This window comes from Spea bombifrons, chromosome 4 (genome assembly GCF_027358695.1).
Source record: "Spea bombifrons isolate aSpeBom1 chromosome 4, aSpeBom1.2.pri, whole genome shotgun sequence".
Taxonomy (NCBI): Eukaryota; Metazoa; Chordata; class Amphibia; order Anura; family Pelobatidae; genus Spea; species Spea bombifrons.
Window position 1 is genome coordinate 88,602,994 of NC_071090.1, and position 18,533 is coordinate 88,621,526.

Sequence of the window (18,533 nt, forward strand, 5' to 3'; positions counted from 1 at the left end):
TTTGCACTCCTGTGGTAAATCTACCTGTCTTCTTCAAGCATTTTTTTTACTTTATTTAAAACATAGGAAATAACAAAATACCGAATCTCTGATTTTTATTTATCGCGAATGTGCTGCCCCATGAAGCCAAACTGGCACCGTTTCCCAGAATCCTTAGGGGCTCTGTCTCTGTTTCGTGAACCCTCCCAAATCCTCTGTCCTGGGACTAACTCTCCTACTGGGAGAGGGCGGGATTGCTTCTCCTCATGCTACCAACGACGGCCCCACTCCTCGATTCTCATTGGCTCTTTGAAATAAAGCTACGCCTTCCCGCCTCCCCGCTAGCCTCTGATTGGCTACATTGTCATGTCAGTCGTTCCGGTCCTCCAGCCCTGGGCACTAGCTTGTGTGTAGGTTTTTTACATTGTGTCGCGTTCACCTGGGAGTTGGACGGTGCTATTTTGGCATGGTGGGCGAGTGTATCCTGGGGCCACTGGTCACTCATGTAACTAGGTAAGCGATATATACTATAACCGTAGAGTCTATTAGGAAGTTGTAGAGCGGTGGGGCATTGGTGTTACATTCGCTTCCATGTAGCGCGTTTTAAACCTATCTACAAACGCACTCTCTTTCATTTCTATATTACTCTTTATTGCAGGTGACTATTTATCAACTTTAACTCTTTGTAGTCATTTGGACATGGAATTTCTTTTATGGCGAGGTCAGGCAAACTCATCATAGAAAGGGTTAAATATAAATAGCTGTGTGTCTGCCTATGGAATTAGCGCAGTCCCGAAATCTGCCCTAGCATGGGACTTCAGCATCCTCTAAAAGCTGCCCCCTGTCTGAGGATGCTTTATTGATTTATACAGTACGCAGGGATATTTGATGCTGAGGAGGACATCCAGATTTAACTCCTATCAGTACATTATTATTTTGTTTTATCATCATATTTTCAATTACAGCAGAGTATTAATGTCTGCAAAATCAAAATGATTAATAAACACATTACCTCTTTGTGCTCTGCCAGTTCGGATAGCAGATCTAAGTACTGAAGTATAGCACATAATTACATATGTGGCCTTAAAACCAGGGGATTATTATTTGTCCTGTTAGATGCCCCCAAAATAAGAATAATTCCCATTCATTCACTTTACGCCCTCAAAAGCAGAGTCCTCTCCCCCTTCTCTACCCGTATGTCATTACACTCTTATTGTACAATTGGATCCTGTGGGTGACATTATTGTTCATTATCCTGGCCCCCACTATGACTCTTTAGGAATAAATAAAAAGCACCCTTGCTTTATCTGCATTGTCGAAGCTCCGCTACTTCCCAAGTAACTCATCTTCATGTCCCGGTCGGTACTTCAAACTTGGTTTGAATGATAAAAAATTATCAGGAAAGACAGGGGGCGGCTCAATACGTGTAGCCTGGAAGAACGAAGAGAGGGGAGAAGATGTGATAGAAACATTTAAATACTTAAAGCCGTTTGACAAAGTACAAGTATAATGAGGAGAAATGTTAGGACAAGAGGCTGTAAACAAAAACTAAATGCTCAGATGTTTAGATGTAATGTAAGGAAGTCTTTTACTGAGAGGGTGGTAGATAAACGGAACAGCCTCCCATCAGAAGTGGCAGAGGCTTATACAATGAGGGAATTAAACATGCATCTTGTAGTTCTTTTCAAATTCTCTGTATGCTACTTACGCGTACGTGACATTTTTATCTTTGAGTACCTGTGCAAAAAGTAAAATCTGTATTCATGTATAAAGTCGTTATTTCTCGTAGTGCAGCTCAGAGTGGTTCGAACACGTGTGACCTAGGAGCTCTATCCCGAGGAACTGAGTAGTTGTTTCTATGCTCCAGGGATGACGACGTTTAGCAGATCTTTAATTCTGTGAACTATGGTTGGGGGGGGTTAGTAAAATCACGTTAAGTACACTATCACCGCCATGGTATATACGGATGGGTTCTCGCACTTATGCATTATAAGGCATTCTAATGGATTATTAATATCCATCTATCAGGTAACTTATAATAAGGCCTCAGTGTCAAGTTTGAAGTATAAGGCAGTGATCTGGCAAAAAGGACCAAAACGGGCATGTTTAGGTGTCAGGTCCGGTAACCCAAAGAATCTGAACACTGTTTTCTGGAAAAAAACAAAACATTGAAGAAAAAAAAAAAACAATTTTGTTTTGTCTGCAAAATTGGAAGTACAGGAATTGTGACTGCAGGTCGAGGAAATATTTGTTTAGAACCCCATGAGCTTCCAGTGAAATCTATGGAAGTAGCAGCAGCAGCAAATCACGTGTATATTACCATTTATTAGCATACATGTTATTGGGTTACCAGGAGGAATGTCAGGATTTGGGCTGTAAATGGTGACGCCTTATGTCCCCACTGTACCTATGACACTGAGATTCTTAAAATATTAACCCATTAGCCCATAGTGAAGCTTCTATGTGGTGACTTGCCAAATGTGTTACCCAAATGTCTCTAACCATGGTCCTCATGGAAACTGTGACTTATCATTATTAAATGTTAAACGTAATTGAGTCACCTGCGTTCAAGCAGCTTTTTGGGAGTTATCTATGACGGCAGCGTAGAAGGAAAGAGTCCGTTCCAGACTGTGTGACTCTGATATTGGGGATAAAACCCTGAGAGTTCCCGGTATGGGCTCTACCCTGTTTCAGGATACTTTGGAGGTCTGCCAGCCTCTGCCTCATGCTATTGACTCCTCGTTCCCTCTGTCCTGGCTGCCTCGCCAGTCTACTCTCTGATATATAAACCCCTGTTATGTAAACGGCTGGATGAAAGTGATTTCAGCAATGAAAGTCCTGATAATTAAGTACAGTTTTATAGTTCTGTTCTCTGTCTAGACAGATCATTGAAAGATTTTACCGACTTTCTAAATATAAGTATTCGGGCTACAAAGTAGGGTGGAATGGGTGAATACTTAATGGTAGGTTTGACAATATAATTTTTTTGTTTTCTTTTTCTAATGGCCGTTCTAATTTCTAATGGTCACTCTGTGATGGTTACTATGTTTTTAAATAAAAATACATCTTGAGCTATATATTGGTGAACACTAGATCAAATGTAATTCTATTCATAAATCACTATGTTCCGCGCATCTGTGTATGGCAGGTGCATGCTAACAAAAAAAAAATGTCCGAAGAGCTTGGCTTTGTAAGTGCAATGAATCGTTTCTGTATGAGATCTGCATATAATGAGATCGCGTTGGGCATTGCTTATCAGGGGTGACTATGATCTCGTCCATCCTGAAGGTAGCTCAGGAAAAGACCAGGTGTGCAGCCTTCTGCTCTTACGGTTCAAATCTCCAGAACCCTGCCATCTTTACACAGCTAGGACAATATGAAGACCGGGCTGTCTTACCGAGGGGTTTAAGCACCTATAAAATTAAAAATGCATTCCTAGCACCACCCACTCTCCCGTTCTGTGGTTTGATCTGTACCTAATCCAATCACCCTTACGAGTATATTCTACTATATATATATATTAGGCATCGCTTTTATTACAGTTTGCGCCACAAAACATTGTGTTTTGCCACCTCTGCCCAAGGCTGTTTACACGGGGTATAAACTGTAGCAACAAGCAAATTCTGTACAGTACATGGCTTTGTGGAACTCCAGGAATGTGCTGCTGGTTTCGTCTGTGAGAATGTTCCACATATTATTTCTCTGTGAGATTTGTTTCAGATAATACTCTTCATCCATGGCTTTTTCTTATCAGGCTTTTAGAATGGATCCAATATTAGCCCCCTGTTATATTGGAAAGTATTTGGTGTATTCATACATTCTAACTCGTGATCAACTTTCACATTCAGCTTGTGTTTTTAAGACTTAGAGAAACAGAGCAGCATGGAAGTGTACAAACTGAACTAAAAATACCCAATATTGGTTCAACCATGTGCAGGGTTTGGTCTGGTATTTACTGAAGCATTGTCGTATGGACAATGTCATATTCAAGGCTACTCTGAATTGTGAGGGGCACAGGTACTGCTGATGTTTAAGATATGTCCTTAGCCAGGGGAGACCTGCCATCATTTGGGCAGGGAATATCATTCCAAGTGGCTCATTGGAAGCATCTGGAAGTAAGAGACTTTGTCTGGTTTTGGCCAATATAAATTCCCTAAAAGGAGGCTGCGTTTAATAGAGGTCCTGTTATAGAATCACAGAAACATCTAGACGCTCTTGTGTTGGAGTGCAACACACAGAAAGACTTCTGATATTGGCCCAGAATATTCAAATCCGAGCAACCCAGGGGCAGTTCACCTCTACCCCCACCTCATGTCCTTCATTAAATTGAGCAGTTATTTTACATCTCCTTGCAATCGAAATGACACATATGGGAGTTTTTGTCCATCAACGGACTACGTTTCAGCTCTTTCTGGCTCTCTTCATTCCCTGCGCAGAAGTAATGGTTCTTTTACCATATATGTTCTGCAGATGTATCTCCAAGTCCAATGGAACAGGGCTGGAACACCTTGGCATTTGGTGGCAGAGGTATACACGCAGTGTTCACTATCAACCTTTTCTCTGCAAATATAGGAGTTGTAAATGGTAGCTATGCCTTAATTCTGGCTCCATGTCTAAAGGGTGATCCTTTGCTCCGGTTTCATTCGATTAACAGACTGTAATTTCAGGAATGTTGGAGGACAATATTTGTTTGTACCCGTCTATAACCTTTGCACAGATTAATAACCTCCGAGCTCATGAAGAACATCCACCATGGTTAGCCCTGTTTCTGAGCTGAAGGAATTCAATATATTTTATAAGCCAGAAAAGTGCTGAGCACGTTAATTAAAGGCATACTCCTTTGTGCTCCCGTTACTTTCAGTAGAAAGGAGGGGGCGTTCTGCCACAGTTTCTCCCTAGTGGTTTTTCCCGGTTAAATTAACGTATATGAAGGTACTTACATATGCTCATATGTATTCATTGTTCAGGGGGTCTGTGGGAATCTGGAATGGGCCTTTCAATTTCTTTCCATTGCGTGTATTTTAAGCAAATAACCCCCCCCCTTAGCCTGAAGGAACAAAGGATGTCCACAAAATGTATCTGTGCTTGTCATATTGTATCGCTGATTCATGTAGAATGTAAGTTACACCCAGTGTTACATCCTTCTCCAAGAAAACAGAACACGATGTTGTGTCTGAGGATCCGAGCACGTATGTCTGCTACACAGGTGCATAGAATTGATGGCAGATCAGAACCTTTCGGCCCAATTAGTCTGCCGGTTTTTCCCTCTTATAAAGACTCAAATCTTAATCAGTCCTTGGTCTTGTTTCAGATTCATGCCTATTCCATACATGTTTAAATTACCATGCTGTGTTTGCCTCTACCTCTTCTGCTGGGAGGTGGTACCACCCACTTAATATGGTAAAAGAAAAAAAAAGCTTCTAAAATGAAGTGTTTTCATATAGTAATTTAGTAAAATGCCTTTTCCATTGTTCCTATGCTCAATATGAACATTCATCAGCTTTTGTCTCCTATACCTGTCGGGTACATGTATTTTATTGGAGCACCTTCTGTGAGGCGCAGTATCATTTCTTTCCTGTTGTCTGCATGTTCAATCTTGTTCAGTTAATGGGTAGTGATTGTGCATTTTGCCTGTGATCAGCTTTTTCAAGCTGCTCGTATAAGGTCCATAGTATGTCATTACACTGGGGATACATCATCATCATCGCATTGATTTATCCGCGTGCTCCAGTGACTCATACGCTGCATGGACTTCTACAGAGTAAGCACAATTTCTGAGGTTTGCTTTAATTTATATCTATTTTCTGTGTGACTTCACTGAACAAACACCATTGTGGTAATGAAAGACCCATGAATGTATTCCCCCAGAGACACAACATGAAAAGAGTTATGAAGACTCGGTTCTCAGCAGCTAGTGAATAGTACAGAATATTAATATTAACGCTTGGTTTATAAATGGTGTGTGTGTTTTCTATAAACATATAATTATATATAGTATAATGAATGAAAAAATAAAGAAATCAGTGTTTACCAAATCAGTGTATTGATATATTATGTCTGCACTTATCATATAATATAGCCAGATTTAATTTATATATTTATATAAAGTTCTTGATCTATCCACCTTCTTCTGACTGCATGAAGGTGGGGACGGGCTTTCCTGAGGAACTTCTCCAAGATTAGTGGGAAACTTAACGATCAGTAAGAAGTAAGTCACAGGAAGAGATATGCTGATGTGACCTGGCTTCTGATCTGTAGGTCCAGGTGTCTTTAACTGTTCAGCCAGGCTGTACCCAAGAAGTTTTCTCATGTCAAACAGGACATTGCTTTGCCCTGTCTTGCTCCTACGAATGACTAGACCAAACAGCTTTACTTCAATGGCACAATTTGTCGGTGCCATTTGCAGGTTGTAGAAAGGGACAGATGTTTTCAACCGGTGGATAATATCACTGCAGGATTTGAACCTCTGTTTGGCTCACTCCATACTAGGCTGAGCCGTAAGCAGCAGTATATTTTGTGAAGCATTATAGACTTCATATGGCAGCCGCTGATGTGTCTGTTTCATAGTAGGGTTTTACAGTCTGTATAGTTAATTAAGCCCCCCCCCTGTAATCTTTTGGATATCTGGATAGTAAGTGCTGTCAGTGAGGGTCACAAGGAAACACTAAATTCTTATCTTGGAACCTTGTGTGTCTAAGGTCAATGCTGCAGGTAAGAGCTTATTGTTGAGTCTTGGTAATGAAACATGATGTCTGCCTTTTCATCATGTCAGTCATGATATATATATATATACAGGGTGTTGTTGCGGATGGCGTATATATTCGCCCTCAATTATGCAGGGTTTTGTATGAAATATATAGCCCCAGGGGGAGTATGTGTTGCGCCAGATTTTAACATGTTTCTATATGGGGCCCCTGGGGTGGAGCATATGGTGAGTAGGGTGGGCTGGTGCTCCACCCCGCAGTTTACATACACCTCGACTGATGCAGGATCCAGGCCAGGAGTTTAGGCTGACTCCAATGCTTCACTGACTGCAATAAAGCCTTACCTGTTGGACAGAGGGGAGTGAGTTTTGTTTGGAAGCAGCAGGGTTTGCTGTGTACAAAAGAGACCATCAAAAAGATTGGTGAGATTGCGTTTTGTTTAGTTTAGACCCTGAGCAGTGAGGGACTTCTATGTTAGTAAGTGCTCAGACAAGCTAGGCTAGCTTTTGTTTATAGGGAATTTGTGTTCTGTATAATTCTGTTAATATCTGCATACGTGGATTACAAATAAATTGTGGTTGATTACCTCACCGAGAGTGTGGCTTTAATACCCTAGAGGACCGTGCTGTTTGGTACCCTGTGTGGGTGCAGGATCACAAAATATATATATATATATATATATATATATATATATATATATATATATATATATATATATATATATATATATATATATATATATATATATATATATATATATATATATATATATATATATATATATATATATATATATATATATATATATATATATATATATATATATATATATATAATATAATATTGTTTTTATTATTATTATATCCTACTCAACAACGTAGAGCAGTAAATGATGTTGCAGTTACGTTTGAGTTTGATGTATAAAAATTGCCTCCCAATGATGCATATCTCCCAGTTATGTGACCCATAATGCACTCAAGTTTTATAACGTTATGTGGGGAAAGATGACTGAAAATGTATTGCAAGTGAGCATAGAAGCAAGAAGATTTAATCTATCCCATGGATGCAATTTTGGAAGAATACTAACATGCCTATGCAGAAAGGTTTGTTGTTCTGCTAGTTTAAACATGTTTGAAATATTTAGGGTAATTTAGGGATTACACACCGCTGCACTACAATGTGAGGCCGTTCTAACCTTCACAGTAAAAATATGTTGAGTATGTTATCAAAAGTTACGCTAAAACAAGATTAAATAAACATTAATATATGTACATATAACACTGTAATAATTATAACCCATAACAATAAGTTGTTTTCTATATATTTGGTGTGTCTTTAATAAAATAAGTGGTAATGTTTTTTTTTTTTCTTGCCATCTTTAGATGTCATCATGTCGGTCATTGTCCATGAGAATCGAAAATCCCGCACTAGCACGGGATCTATGAATATATCTTTATACCACAAACTCAGCCACTCAGATTGTGTTTTGAACCATCTAAATGCTATGCGAAAACAGCACCTATTCACCGATGTGACCCTGTGGGCTGGAAATCGCACTTTCCCATGTCATCGTGTTGTCCTAGCTGCCTGTAGTCAGTACTTTGAGGCCATGTTTAGCAATGGCTTGAAAGAGAGCTTAGATAACGCTGTGAACTTCCACGACAGCATTCATCCTGAGGTGCTGGAACTTTTACTAGACTTTGCATACTCTTCAAAGATCATCATTAACGAGGAAAACGCAGAATCCCTTTTAGAAGCCGGGGACATGCTCCAGTTTCATGATATACGTGATGCTGCAGCGGAGTTCTTAGAAAAAAATCTTTATACCTCGAACTGTTTGGGAATGATGCTGCTTTCAGATGCTCATCAGTGTCGTCGCTTGTATGAACTCTCTCTGAGGATGTGCCTAGTCAATTTTGAAACCATACATGACACAGAAGACTTCTACAGCCTCTCAAAGGAAATGCTTCTTGACTTGATCTCGAGTGATGAGCTTGAGATTGAGGATGAACAGATAGTTTTTAATGCTGTAGTTCAGTGGGTAAAGTATGACTTGGACAAAAGGAAAAGGCATTTTCCTGAACTGTTAAAACATATTAGACTGGCGTTGTTGACTTCTGAATCGCTCAAGGAGGCTATGGCTTGTGAGGACTTGATAATGGCAGACGAAAGAAGCAAGTTAATTATGGACGAGGCTGTACATTGCAAGAAAAAGATTCTTCAGAATTATGGAGTAGTGACTAGCCCATGTGCTAAACCGCGGAGAGCCGGCCATACCTTGCTGATCTTGGGTGGACAAACATTTATGTGTGATAAGATTTACCAAGTTGACCACAAAGCAAAAGAGATCATCCCTAAAGCTGATCTTCCAAGTCCAAGAAAAGAATTCAGTGCTTGTGCTATTGGCTGCAAGGTGTATGTAACTGGGGGAAGGGGTTCTGAAAACGGGGTGTCTAAGGATGTCTGGGTCTATGATACAATGTATGAAGAATGGTCAAAAGCAGCTCCGATGCTCATTGCTCGGTTTGGGCATGGCTCTGCGGAATTGGAAAACTGTCTCTACGTAGTTGGAGGACACACGGCCGTTGCCGGAATATTTCCTGCTTCTCCTTCTGTTTCATTGAAGCAGGTGGAAAAGTATGATCCGTTGCTAAATAAATGGACAATGATGGCACCACTGAGAGACGGTGTAAGCAACGCAGCTGTGGTCAGTGCCAAGCTGAAGCTGTTTGTTTTTGGGGGCACAAGCATGCATCGCGATAGAGTGTCCAAAGTGCAGTGTTATGACCCCGTGGAAAACCGGTGGACCATAAAAGAAGAATGCCCTCAGCCATGGCGCTACACTGCGGCTGCAGTTTTGGGCAGTCAGATCTTTATTATGGGAGGTGACACAGAATTCACGGCTGCCTCTGCGTATCGCTATGACTGTGAGACAAACCAATGGACTAGAATTGGAGATATGACTGCTAAACGTATGTCATGTCATGCTTTGGCGTCTGGCAATAAACTGTATGTTGTTGGGGGTTATTTTGGGACACAAAGGTGCAAAACACTAGACTGTTATGATCCAATATCCGATTCCTGGACTAGTATTACAACAGTGCCTTATTCTCTAATACCGACTGCTTTTGTAAGCACTTGGAAACACTTACCAACATGAAGACACTAGCTTAAGGAATGATCACAGCTCGAGCCACAAAGAGGTTAGTGCACTTTTTTGGTTTAACTTTTAATATAAAAATATATTTAATTTTTTTTACCCAATTTTCCCCCCCCAACCCTTCCTTTTAGTTCTAATTTGCACAAGGATGGTTCTGATAAATGACCGTGCACTGATAACTTGGTCATCGTCCTGACGGACAAACACACCATAACCCTCACGTGTTTTTCCGTGACCTTCATTCTGGCCAAATAGTATTGTCACTAAGCTTTCGGAAGGTACGCTTCCCTCTGTGTTCCAAGTTGGGTCACGTAGACATAGCAAAAACCACAGATGTGATATTTAGTTCTTGCACCACGGTGCTTTTCATTGGGGATAGAATACATAAAGAGAAGCTGATGCAGAAGGTCACATCAGTCTGATTATATCGTGCGCCACGTGCAGAACTTCCAATCAAACTTCATCACTACATGAGCTTGCCTGCCAAAAACATTATAGAGAAGACATTATTTGAAGAGAACTGATCTTTTCATTATCCCAATTAATCGAATCTGAAATAAGACTCGCGTACGATGTGTAGGAAAAGCGAAGATCTTAGCTGAGGCAGCAGTTCTTCCTCACCCCTTCCTCTTAGGAACTGATTAACATTGAACCATCTTCCTGTAAAGCCGTGATCTTCTGCAGCATTCCAACATCGTAACGAGCTTCATACCAGTAATCTGAACACAGCCCGTGACAGCTATAGCGACTGTTTCATTAATGTCAAACTTTAACATGGTAGAATTATTTCTATAAAGATTGATGTTTCAGTTCGTTATAAAAGAATTCAGCAGGCGACAACGTCATTTTCAATATCTGCACGGTCCACTAACAATTGAAAATTAGAAGCAAATTTGGTGAAATATTATGACGCAGTTTTACATAAAATCTAAAAGAATTACTGCCAGCAAGAAGCTGTAAGATGTGCATCCTATGTGTCGCCTAAGTACATTAGTATCATAAGCTCTATAGATCCCTGTTAGAAAAATGTAGTATTTTTGGATAGAGGTGTTTACGGTGTTCCAAGCACATAACACCAGTAACAGTACTATTGTTTTAATGCTTCATTATTTCTTTCTTCTTCCATAGTTGCTGCTGGGTCTCTGAAATCCTCCCGGTCCTGGTGTCTGTTTTAGCCATGCGGGGAAGACGTTCTCACGCATTAGAGATGCCTGTTTGAGTCCGAAAACGTTTAATTCCGATTGTTCTGGAACACAAAAGCAGAACAAGAACTATAAGAACGTTTGAAGCGGATGTTTGTACATTTTTTAGGAAAATGTGAACTTTTTTTTTAACAACATGATTTGTAAACCGTGTGCAATTTTGTACCGTTCAGAGGTGGTGTACCCAGGATGGATGACGCAGCGCCCTGAATAGTGACAAAGCCTTTTGGATTAAACAGTTTTGTGCTCTGTATCATGAATGCAGGAGAATATAATAGTGTGTCGGGAAGAACATATAGCTGAGGAATCCGCAGTCTTCATACATCCGCTGTGTGTGTGTGTGTGTGTGTGTGTGTGTGTGTGTGTGTAAGGGGATCCATGCCTCGTCACAGTAATCGCCTGCTTCATGTATTTGATAACTATTCTTGAAGCACTTGTTTAACTACTATGTATTGCCTGTCAGACTATTTTACTGAGCGCACAGTTAGGGATCTGTACTGATTGCCAACCAATCCCTTCTTTTATGTTGGATGACAGTTTAACATTCCCTGAAAGTAGTAAATATTTCCAGGAAAGGTTATGCATTCAGCAGTGCTAAAGGCCGTTTTATAATGCTGTATTAGGAGTGTTAAGATGAGGAGAGAAGGTAGAACAGCATCTTTTCAAACTGATGAGATACTTCGTTTTAACTCATGACTAGGTGAACAGATGCCCTTTTACAGATGACTTAATTTAATACGTCTAAGGTGCTCTAACTTCAGCATCATGTGAAAGATGTCCGGCACTGATTAATTTACTGCTTCTCTCTTTTGAAAGAAATATATCAGCCATGTTTTGACAAAAAAAATTGCCCCCTAGTATGTATGACTATATAGTCAAATGCCTTCAGCCATCATGTGCACATTAAATATGATATCTGACGGGTACCAGTACGTGGTGCAGAATCCTCCCTATATGCATTTGCACCTTTTCCCAAATTACCCTTTGTTCGGTCAAATGCATCTTCTGACGTGATACTTACTGCCAGTTGGCTCCAGCATTGGCTCAGAGAGGGTCTAAAAGGAAAACTCTTTCCTGCTGCTTCAAGCAGCCTTAAAGAGGGAGAACTGTCAGAGCAGCGAGAAGGTGCTTTGCTGCAGCTTCTTCCTAAGGGTTTTTTTTTTCTTCATGTTGTTAACCAAAGAAGAATGCATGGTTACTTTAATATGCATTCTTTGGTGAGAAACCTTGCTTGTCAAAAAGCATAATGGGCTGTGGCCATACCTGCTAAGGTTTCTTTGCTTAACATGCTCAATGTTTAGTGCGAGTGGAGCAGTCCCTTTTGCGCATGTGCGGTAGGGCAGGTTTGTGTCTTGAACAACAGTTCATGTCGAGTAGCAGCAACCAGAGCAGAAAGAAAAACAACAATTTTGTTGTAGGTTTGTAGCAAAATGCTTGAGTCCTTGGAAAACAGACTACGGTGTACGCGTTATATATTTGGTAAAAATCTACTGAAGTTAAATACGTTACATGTGGCCTTAAAATGGCCTGCCGTGCTGTGAAGATTTAAACAAATGTTTATCAGCCTTACAAAGAAACCTATTTAAAATCTAAGATGAAATTTGGTCACAGTGGTTAAAGCCAACTAGAAGAAAGCTGGAAGTGAATGGTCGCTGTCATAAGTGGACAGATTGGAGTTAGACTGGAATGGAAACTGCAAGGCCTGCAACACCATCTCCCCATACAATCAGCAGCCATCATCCTAATCAAACCTTTCAAATGACCAACAACCTCTACAGATCACCTGGAACTTATCAGCTCATCCCCATCCAAGCCGGCCTCTCCTACTGCCCCCCCCCCAGTTTCCGACTAGATTGTAAGCTCACAAGAGCAGGGCCCTCTTCTCCTTTTGTACCAGTTTGTTATTGTGTGTGATTTGAATTTATTCCTATGATTGTAACAGCGCTACGGAATCTGCTGGCAGTATGTTAATTTAATGTAGTGCACGTTATAATAAATCCTCCCATGTTTTCTTCAGATACTTAAACTGGGTAAAGAGAAGAATATATGCTACTAGCCAAGTTTTTTTATTATTATTATAAAGGGTGACAGTCCTCCTTTAAGATAATTTTACGTAAAAATTGGCTCCTCTATGGGTTCTGGTTTAAATTGTGTGATTTTATTAATTTGCGTCTGACATTGATGACCTTGTGATTAATACAAAACATGTATGTTGCATCTGCTGATATATGAATAGAAATAATAAACTACGTCTCCTGGAAATGATTGTTCATCTTAGTTATTTGTTATAAATGTGCAAATGGTGTGCTTAGTGTGACGTTATAATTGTACTGTTGTGTATTTCTGCATTTCTTAGAAGCGGTTTTGTTTTTTTAATGTAGGCATCGAAACATTTCAACTCTTTGACTGCACTATACATTATGAAGAAACACTGGTTTGTTTCTGCTGCAGAGATAGCTTGGCTGGTCCTGTATAATGTATAGCTAAATCCGTGAGATTTCTTCAAAGCCTTCTCACGCAATGATATATATGCATTTTACAGGGCCAGCTCAGTCCATCTTGCTGGAGAAGCTTGCCGGTGTTGGCCCAACATAATGAATAGTGGAGTGGGGGAGCTGAAATAAACTAATTTTAGTCCATCTGGTATGTCTCTTATCCTGCTTTAAAAAATAAAAAAAAAAAGTCAAACCTTTTTGGTCCTTGCCTCATTTTATCAGGATAGCCTTGCATATCTCATGGGTGTTTAAGTTCAATCACTGTAAAACTCTGCTCATCTTTCCTGATCATTTAATGCAGCAAACTATTCACCATCTTAGTGTGTGAATAAGCAGTTAGCATTGTTTGTGTGTGTATATATATATGTCTATGTAAATATAACTGTGTATGAATGTATGTATGCTTATATATATATATATATATATATGTGTGTGTGTGTGTACACTTATTTAGGTTCTCTAAAGTTACTTGAATCAGAACCTCTGAGAGTGTAGTTTGAATGGAACAATGCCTTTATGCATGTAAATAATGTTTTTCAGAGATTAAGCGAATGATGCATTTCCTTTAACTCGCTCAGCGCATCATGGTTTTTTTTAATGTTTCCTTCTTTTTTTTTTTTTCTCTTTCAAGCTGACATTAAGTTTCAGAAGGAGAGGGAATTAAAAACAAAGGTGAAGTTTGTAACCAGTGTCTGCAAGTAAATTCATGAGGCACAATCAGTGGTGACAGATCCACTTTAAACCTTAACAGCAGCTGACAGATTGGAAGAATAGGTAGGAAGCAATTCATTTTGTTCACCTGTGGCTTCTTAGAAATGATTTTGAAGAAGTGTGTAAAGCCCTTAGATTTTCCAAGATCCGATCATATTCTGTTTGTGATGCGGAATCACATAGCAGGGTACCATTTTACCGAAGGCATCTAAAACCGAAGTAGTAGTGTCTTCAACAAAAGCAACATATACATCACCCTCCGCTTATATTGGCATCCTTGGTAAATATGAGCAAATAATGCTGCAAAAAAGTGTTTAACCCTTTGATCTTTTCTTCAGAAAATACTCTGTTGATGTTTGATAAAGGCCATGTATCCTAACAAAATGTCCAGGATACGAGGTACTTTTCCATATGGTGGGTGAGGCAGATAACCTCAATACAGGAAAATTCTAGATTAGCCATAGATCACTAATTACATCAATAAAACCGTTCTAGCCACTGAGAAAAATTAATTGGCGAACCAGAACCTTTACATTTTTAGGTAAATATGTCTTTTTGCGGATATAATGAACATTAATTGTGATGTGTTGGACGTGATGTAATAAAGTCTGTGTACAGAGGAAACGGGATGTGACAGGTTTTTTATTTTTATTTATTTTTTATAACTTTTAGGGAGGAGAGGGCCCTTACAGGTTAAATGGGAGTTTTTTTATTTTTTATTTTTGTTCAATAGCAATAACCATATATTAAATTGCAGGTAAGTGAGATGTGCGTAATGGAAGCCTTGAACACCAGGTATTCCTTTGTGTGCAACATTAAGAAAATGTCACGTTTGACATAATACAATAAATGATAAATCAATGGATCAAATCTAATTAAGGTGGTAGATGAAGGTTTATAACAAAAAAACTATTTCATTCACAGCTGTCCTTAGAAATCTATTAAGTCAAAGAAACATATTTTCCACATTCAGCTTAGAACTTGGTGGGGAGCCTTTGCATAGCTCAGAAAAATGTTAGATCTGCTGAGCTTGCGTTTAATTATTATGCGCCTAAATTGTTGCCGGCCGTGCAATTGCTTCAATTGATCGAGAAATCCTTGATCTGAGTACACACACCGCGCAGGAGGTTTCTAAAAAGATTATCTGCTGCTTGTCGAGCTATTAAAATAATATACAAGTGAATTCAAATGCTTCAGTCTGCTACATCCATGCAGTAGAACCTGCTCAATATGGGCTCCAGCGCTCCTGCTTTGCTGATAGGAAGTAGATCCAGATCCAGATCCAGCGCTGCTCTGTCTAATGGAGAATCTGGGCTTTTGCCCAGAGACCACTATCAAAGAACAGACAGACGCCAGCTAGTAATGATGAGCCAGACAGTATGTGGACTTTGTCATCCTTCTTTTGTCGGTTAATTTTGCAACAGTACATAGCTGGCGAATGTTATAAAAAGCTCTGGCCATAGAACACCAGTTTCTTAAAACAGCCCTAAAAATATCAGATGTTTTATTAGCAAAAGCTCTCAATTCTTTCTGCATCCGAACTGTTTTCTCCATCAGAAAAATAGCAACAGTGAGTGCTTCTCCTCTGCGAAACTGGTAAACCATAATTAACCAAAAAATGCTTTGTATGGTTAAAGAATAATAACTTATTAATGAGCAAACATAATAACCCCCCTCAACACTTCAGCTCTCCAAACCAGACCCATTCCAGAGGGTGGATTGAGACACAAAAGACAAAAACCTTCTTAGTGGCAACAGAAAAATGACCATTGGTTGTAAGGGAACACATATGTATCTATGTGTGTATATGTACATACAGTATGTATGGGTAAACATGATATACTTGTATGCATCAGTGGACCCAGCTACGTGGCTTTGGGGCCCATTCAACAAGTGATGGAACCCAGCTTCCAAACAGGAAGTTGAAGGGGTTGCTGCCTTTTAATTCACTGAAGATGGTGGCCTTGGAGGGGGCTGCTGGGGGCACTGCCCCGGGTCGGAATCATGCTTGGTTCTGCCTGTGGAGAAATTGGCCCACCAGATTCTGCACTCATTATTATTTTCATTATAATTATTATCTTTTATTTATATAGTGCAAACAGTTTACGCAGCGCTCCTTACAATACTTATATTCAAGGGATACCAATACTGGCGTTCCACAGATAATTTTGTAGTGTATCCACTTTAAATGAATCTAGATTTTAGACCATCTATATTTGATAGTGTATTTAAATCATCTTTCTAATCACAACAATCATTTTGTCATCTGATGGTCTTCAATTATCTAATAGTATAAATGTTTGGCTGGTGATAGGATTTAAGATTACTCTCAATAGTGTCAATAAATATGAGCTGAGTTAACGCATCATTTCAAGACCAAAAAAAGTGTGTATAATCAGTCTCTTCATGGTCTGTTATTGTTGGCATTACATGCCATTAAATGGGCCTTAAAAGGTGACTCTCACCATACTTTTTATATCGTCTTGTAATTACTTCATGGTTGTAACATATCTTTTGTGCGCTCACTGCAGTCCATGGAATGGCTGGGACACTTTGCAACCTTAAATAATATATTATGATGATGTAGTCAGGCTTCCAATTAATATGGATATAAAAAAAAAAAAAAAAGTCCATAGAGTAATAGTTATTTCAGAGCTATAGTGCTGTACCGTAATGCACTCCTGTGTGCAGAGATGAGCAAACTCGTCATAGTAAAGGTGTTTTCTTATTCTTCCCCTAAGGCTGGAATCCAAAGGGATATGAATAGAAGAGATCATCAAATATAATCAACTTTTTTAAACATAAAATATGTTCCATTAGAGTTTTCAGCATCCTGCATCCACAAGCAAAGTCCCAGACACGGAAATCCAAAATATGCAACAATCCCAGCAACAAAGAAGCACAAAATGTCCAAAATATCAAAAATGTTGCAGCTCAAATTAAACTTTTTACATTCTTCCCCTGCTGGGCTTCCACCCGGCTTTTGCTTTAATGTGTAAACACTTTTTTCTTTGATAAGGGAGTCAGTGCAGCTGGTGTGGGTTAAATGCCAATTATTTATTTTTGTATTTCAAATAAATATGTTATTAACAGTGTAAAGCATCCTCGTGCAAGCCATGCATTTGTGGTAATGTCAGCCCAGCCTCGTACCAAACTCCAGCCAGCAAAGGGGGCATGCATCTGTAATGAACATGATGTAAAATATGTGATACATGACATTTGACCCAAATAATGGTGGTGCCATCAAAATGTTCTAATTTCTTTTCATTAAAAAAAAAAAAAGGCAATATCTTTGGTAAGAAAGCGACCTTGGAAAATGCTAGCCTTATTATGCTTTGTTTTAAGCATTAGAATTCCTTTAATGCTGGGCTCATTTTACTAAGCGCAGTTACATAGCTTAAACGTGGACTCGTCACATGCATGTCAGATGAACTCAGAAACAAGATGCCAGAAGTTTGTTGCCGAGTCAGTGTGGATAGATATAACAAATATGTATGCAAAGATGATAGTCATGTTTCCATGGCAACCAATGGCCCTGTTGGTTGGCATCAAGTTGACGTTTAGTGAACCAAACATTTGGGGGAGGAGGATTGGTGGTTGTGCTTCTTAAGCAGCTGCATATCTGGATGTGTTTGTGCACATTGGTGTGTCTATCAGTTACTGCAGAAAAAAAACATCTGATTCCATGATTGTAACATATAGAGATTTCTTGTCTGATAAACAGTTGTCTCTACATTCAGTTAGCTCTTTAATGGAAGAACTTGCTTTGCATGATGGTCTCGCTAGTTGACTGGGGCTTTCTACATAATTGCTTTGTGACTGTCTCTTCCATACTTCCCAAGTGTCCAAAAGTCCACCTTTAAAACCCAAATCCTCCTGTCCCTCTTTTCTAGGAGTTCAGAATGACTGGTTGCTGCCACAGTGTTATCCAGCCTTAAAAGTCCCAATAATAGTATAGAATAGTATAGAAACACTAGAAATGTGTTTATAAAACAAAGGGACACACCAGCCATCATATACACTAAAAGGCACTAAAATTAATAGACTGTATTCTTTCCTCACCCCCCAAGCATTTAGCTGAACGCCTCTCCCACTTAGTCTTACCATCAGCCAACTTCAGAGCTGCAAGAGTTTCAGGGGGTCTAATGAGAGGGTCCACATGGATGAGCAGAAAGCACTCGCATCGATATCAATAGGTCATAGTATCATAAAACGTCCGGCTCCATAGGCATACCTCTAAAGACAAAAGAAAAGTGTCCCTCAGCTCAGGGCAGGGACGGCA

The 18,533-nt window shown here is 39.5% G+C and overlaps 1 protein-coding gene across 1 annotated transcript; it reads left to right on the forward strand.

The window, feature by feature from the left end:
* The first annotated feature begins 365 nt into the window (after positions 1-365).
* Positions 366-9,877, forward strand: KLHL25 (kelch like family member 25). The gene is made up of 2 exons (XM_053465434.1): positions 366-492; positions 8,066-9,877. The coding sequence occupies exon 2, from the start codon at positions 8,074-8,076 to the stop codon at positions 9,841-9,843; it is 1,770 nt and encodes a 589-aa protein (XP_053321409.1). The 5' UTR covers positions 366-492; positions 8,066-8,073; the 3' UTR covers positions 9,844-9,877.
* Positions 9,878-18,533: the final 8,656 nt, after the last annotated feature.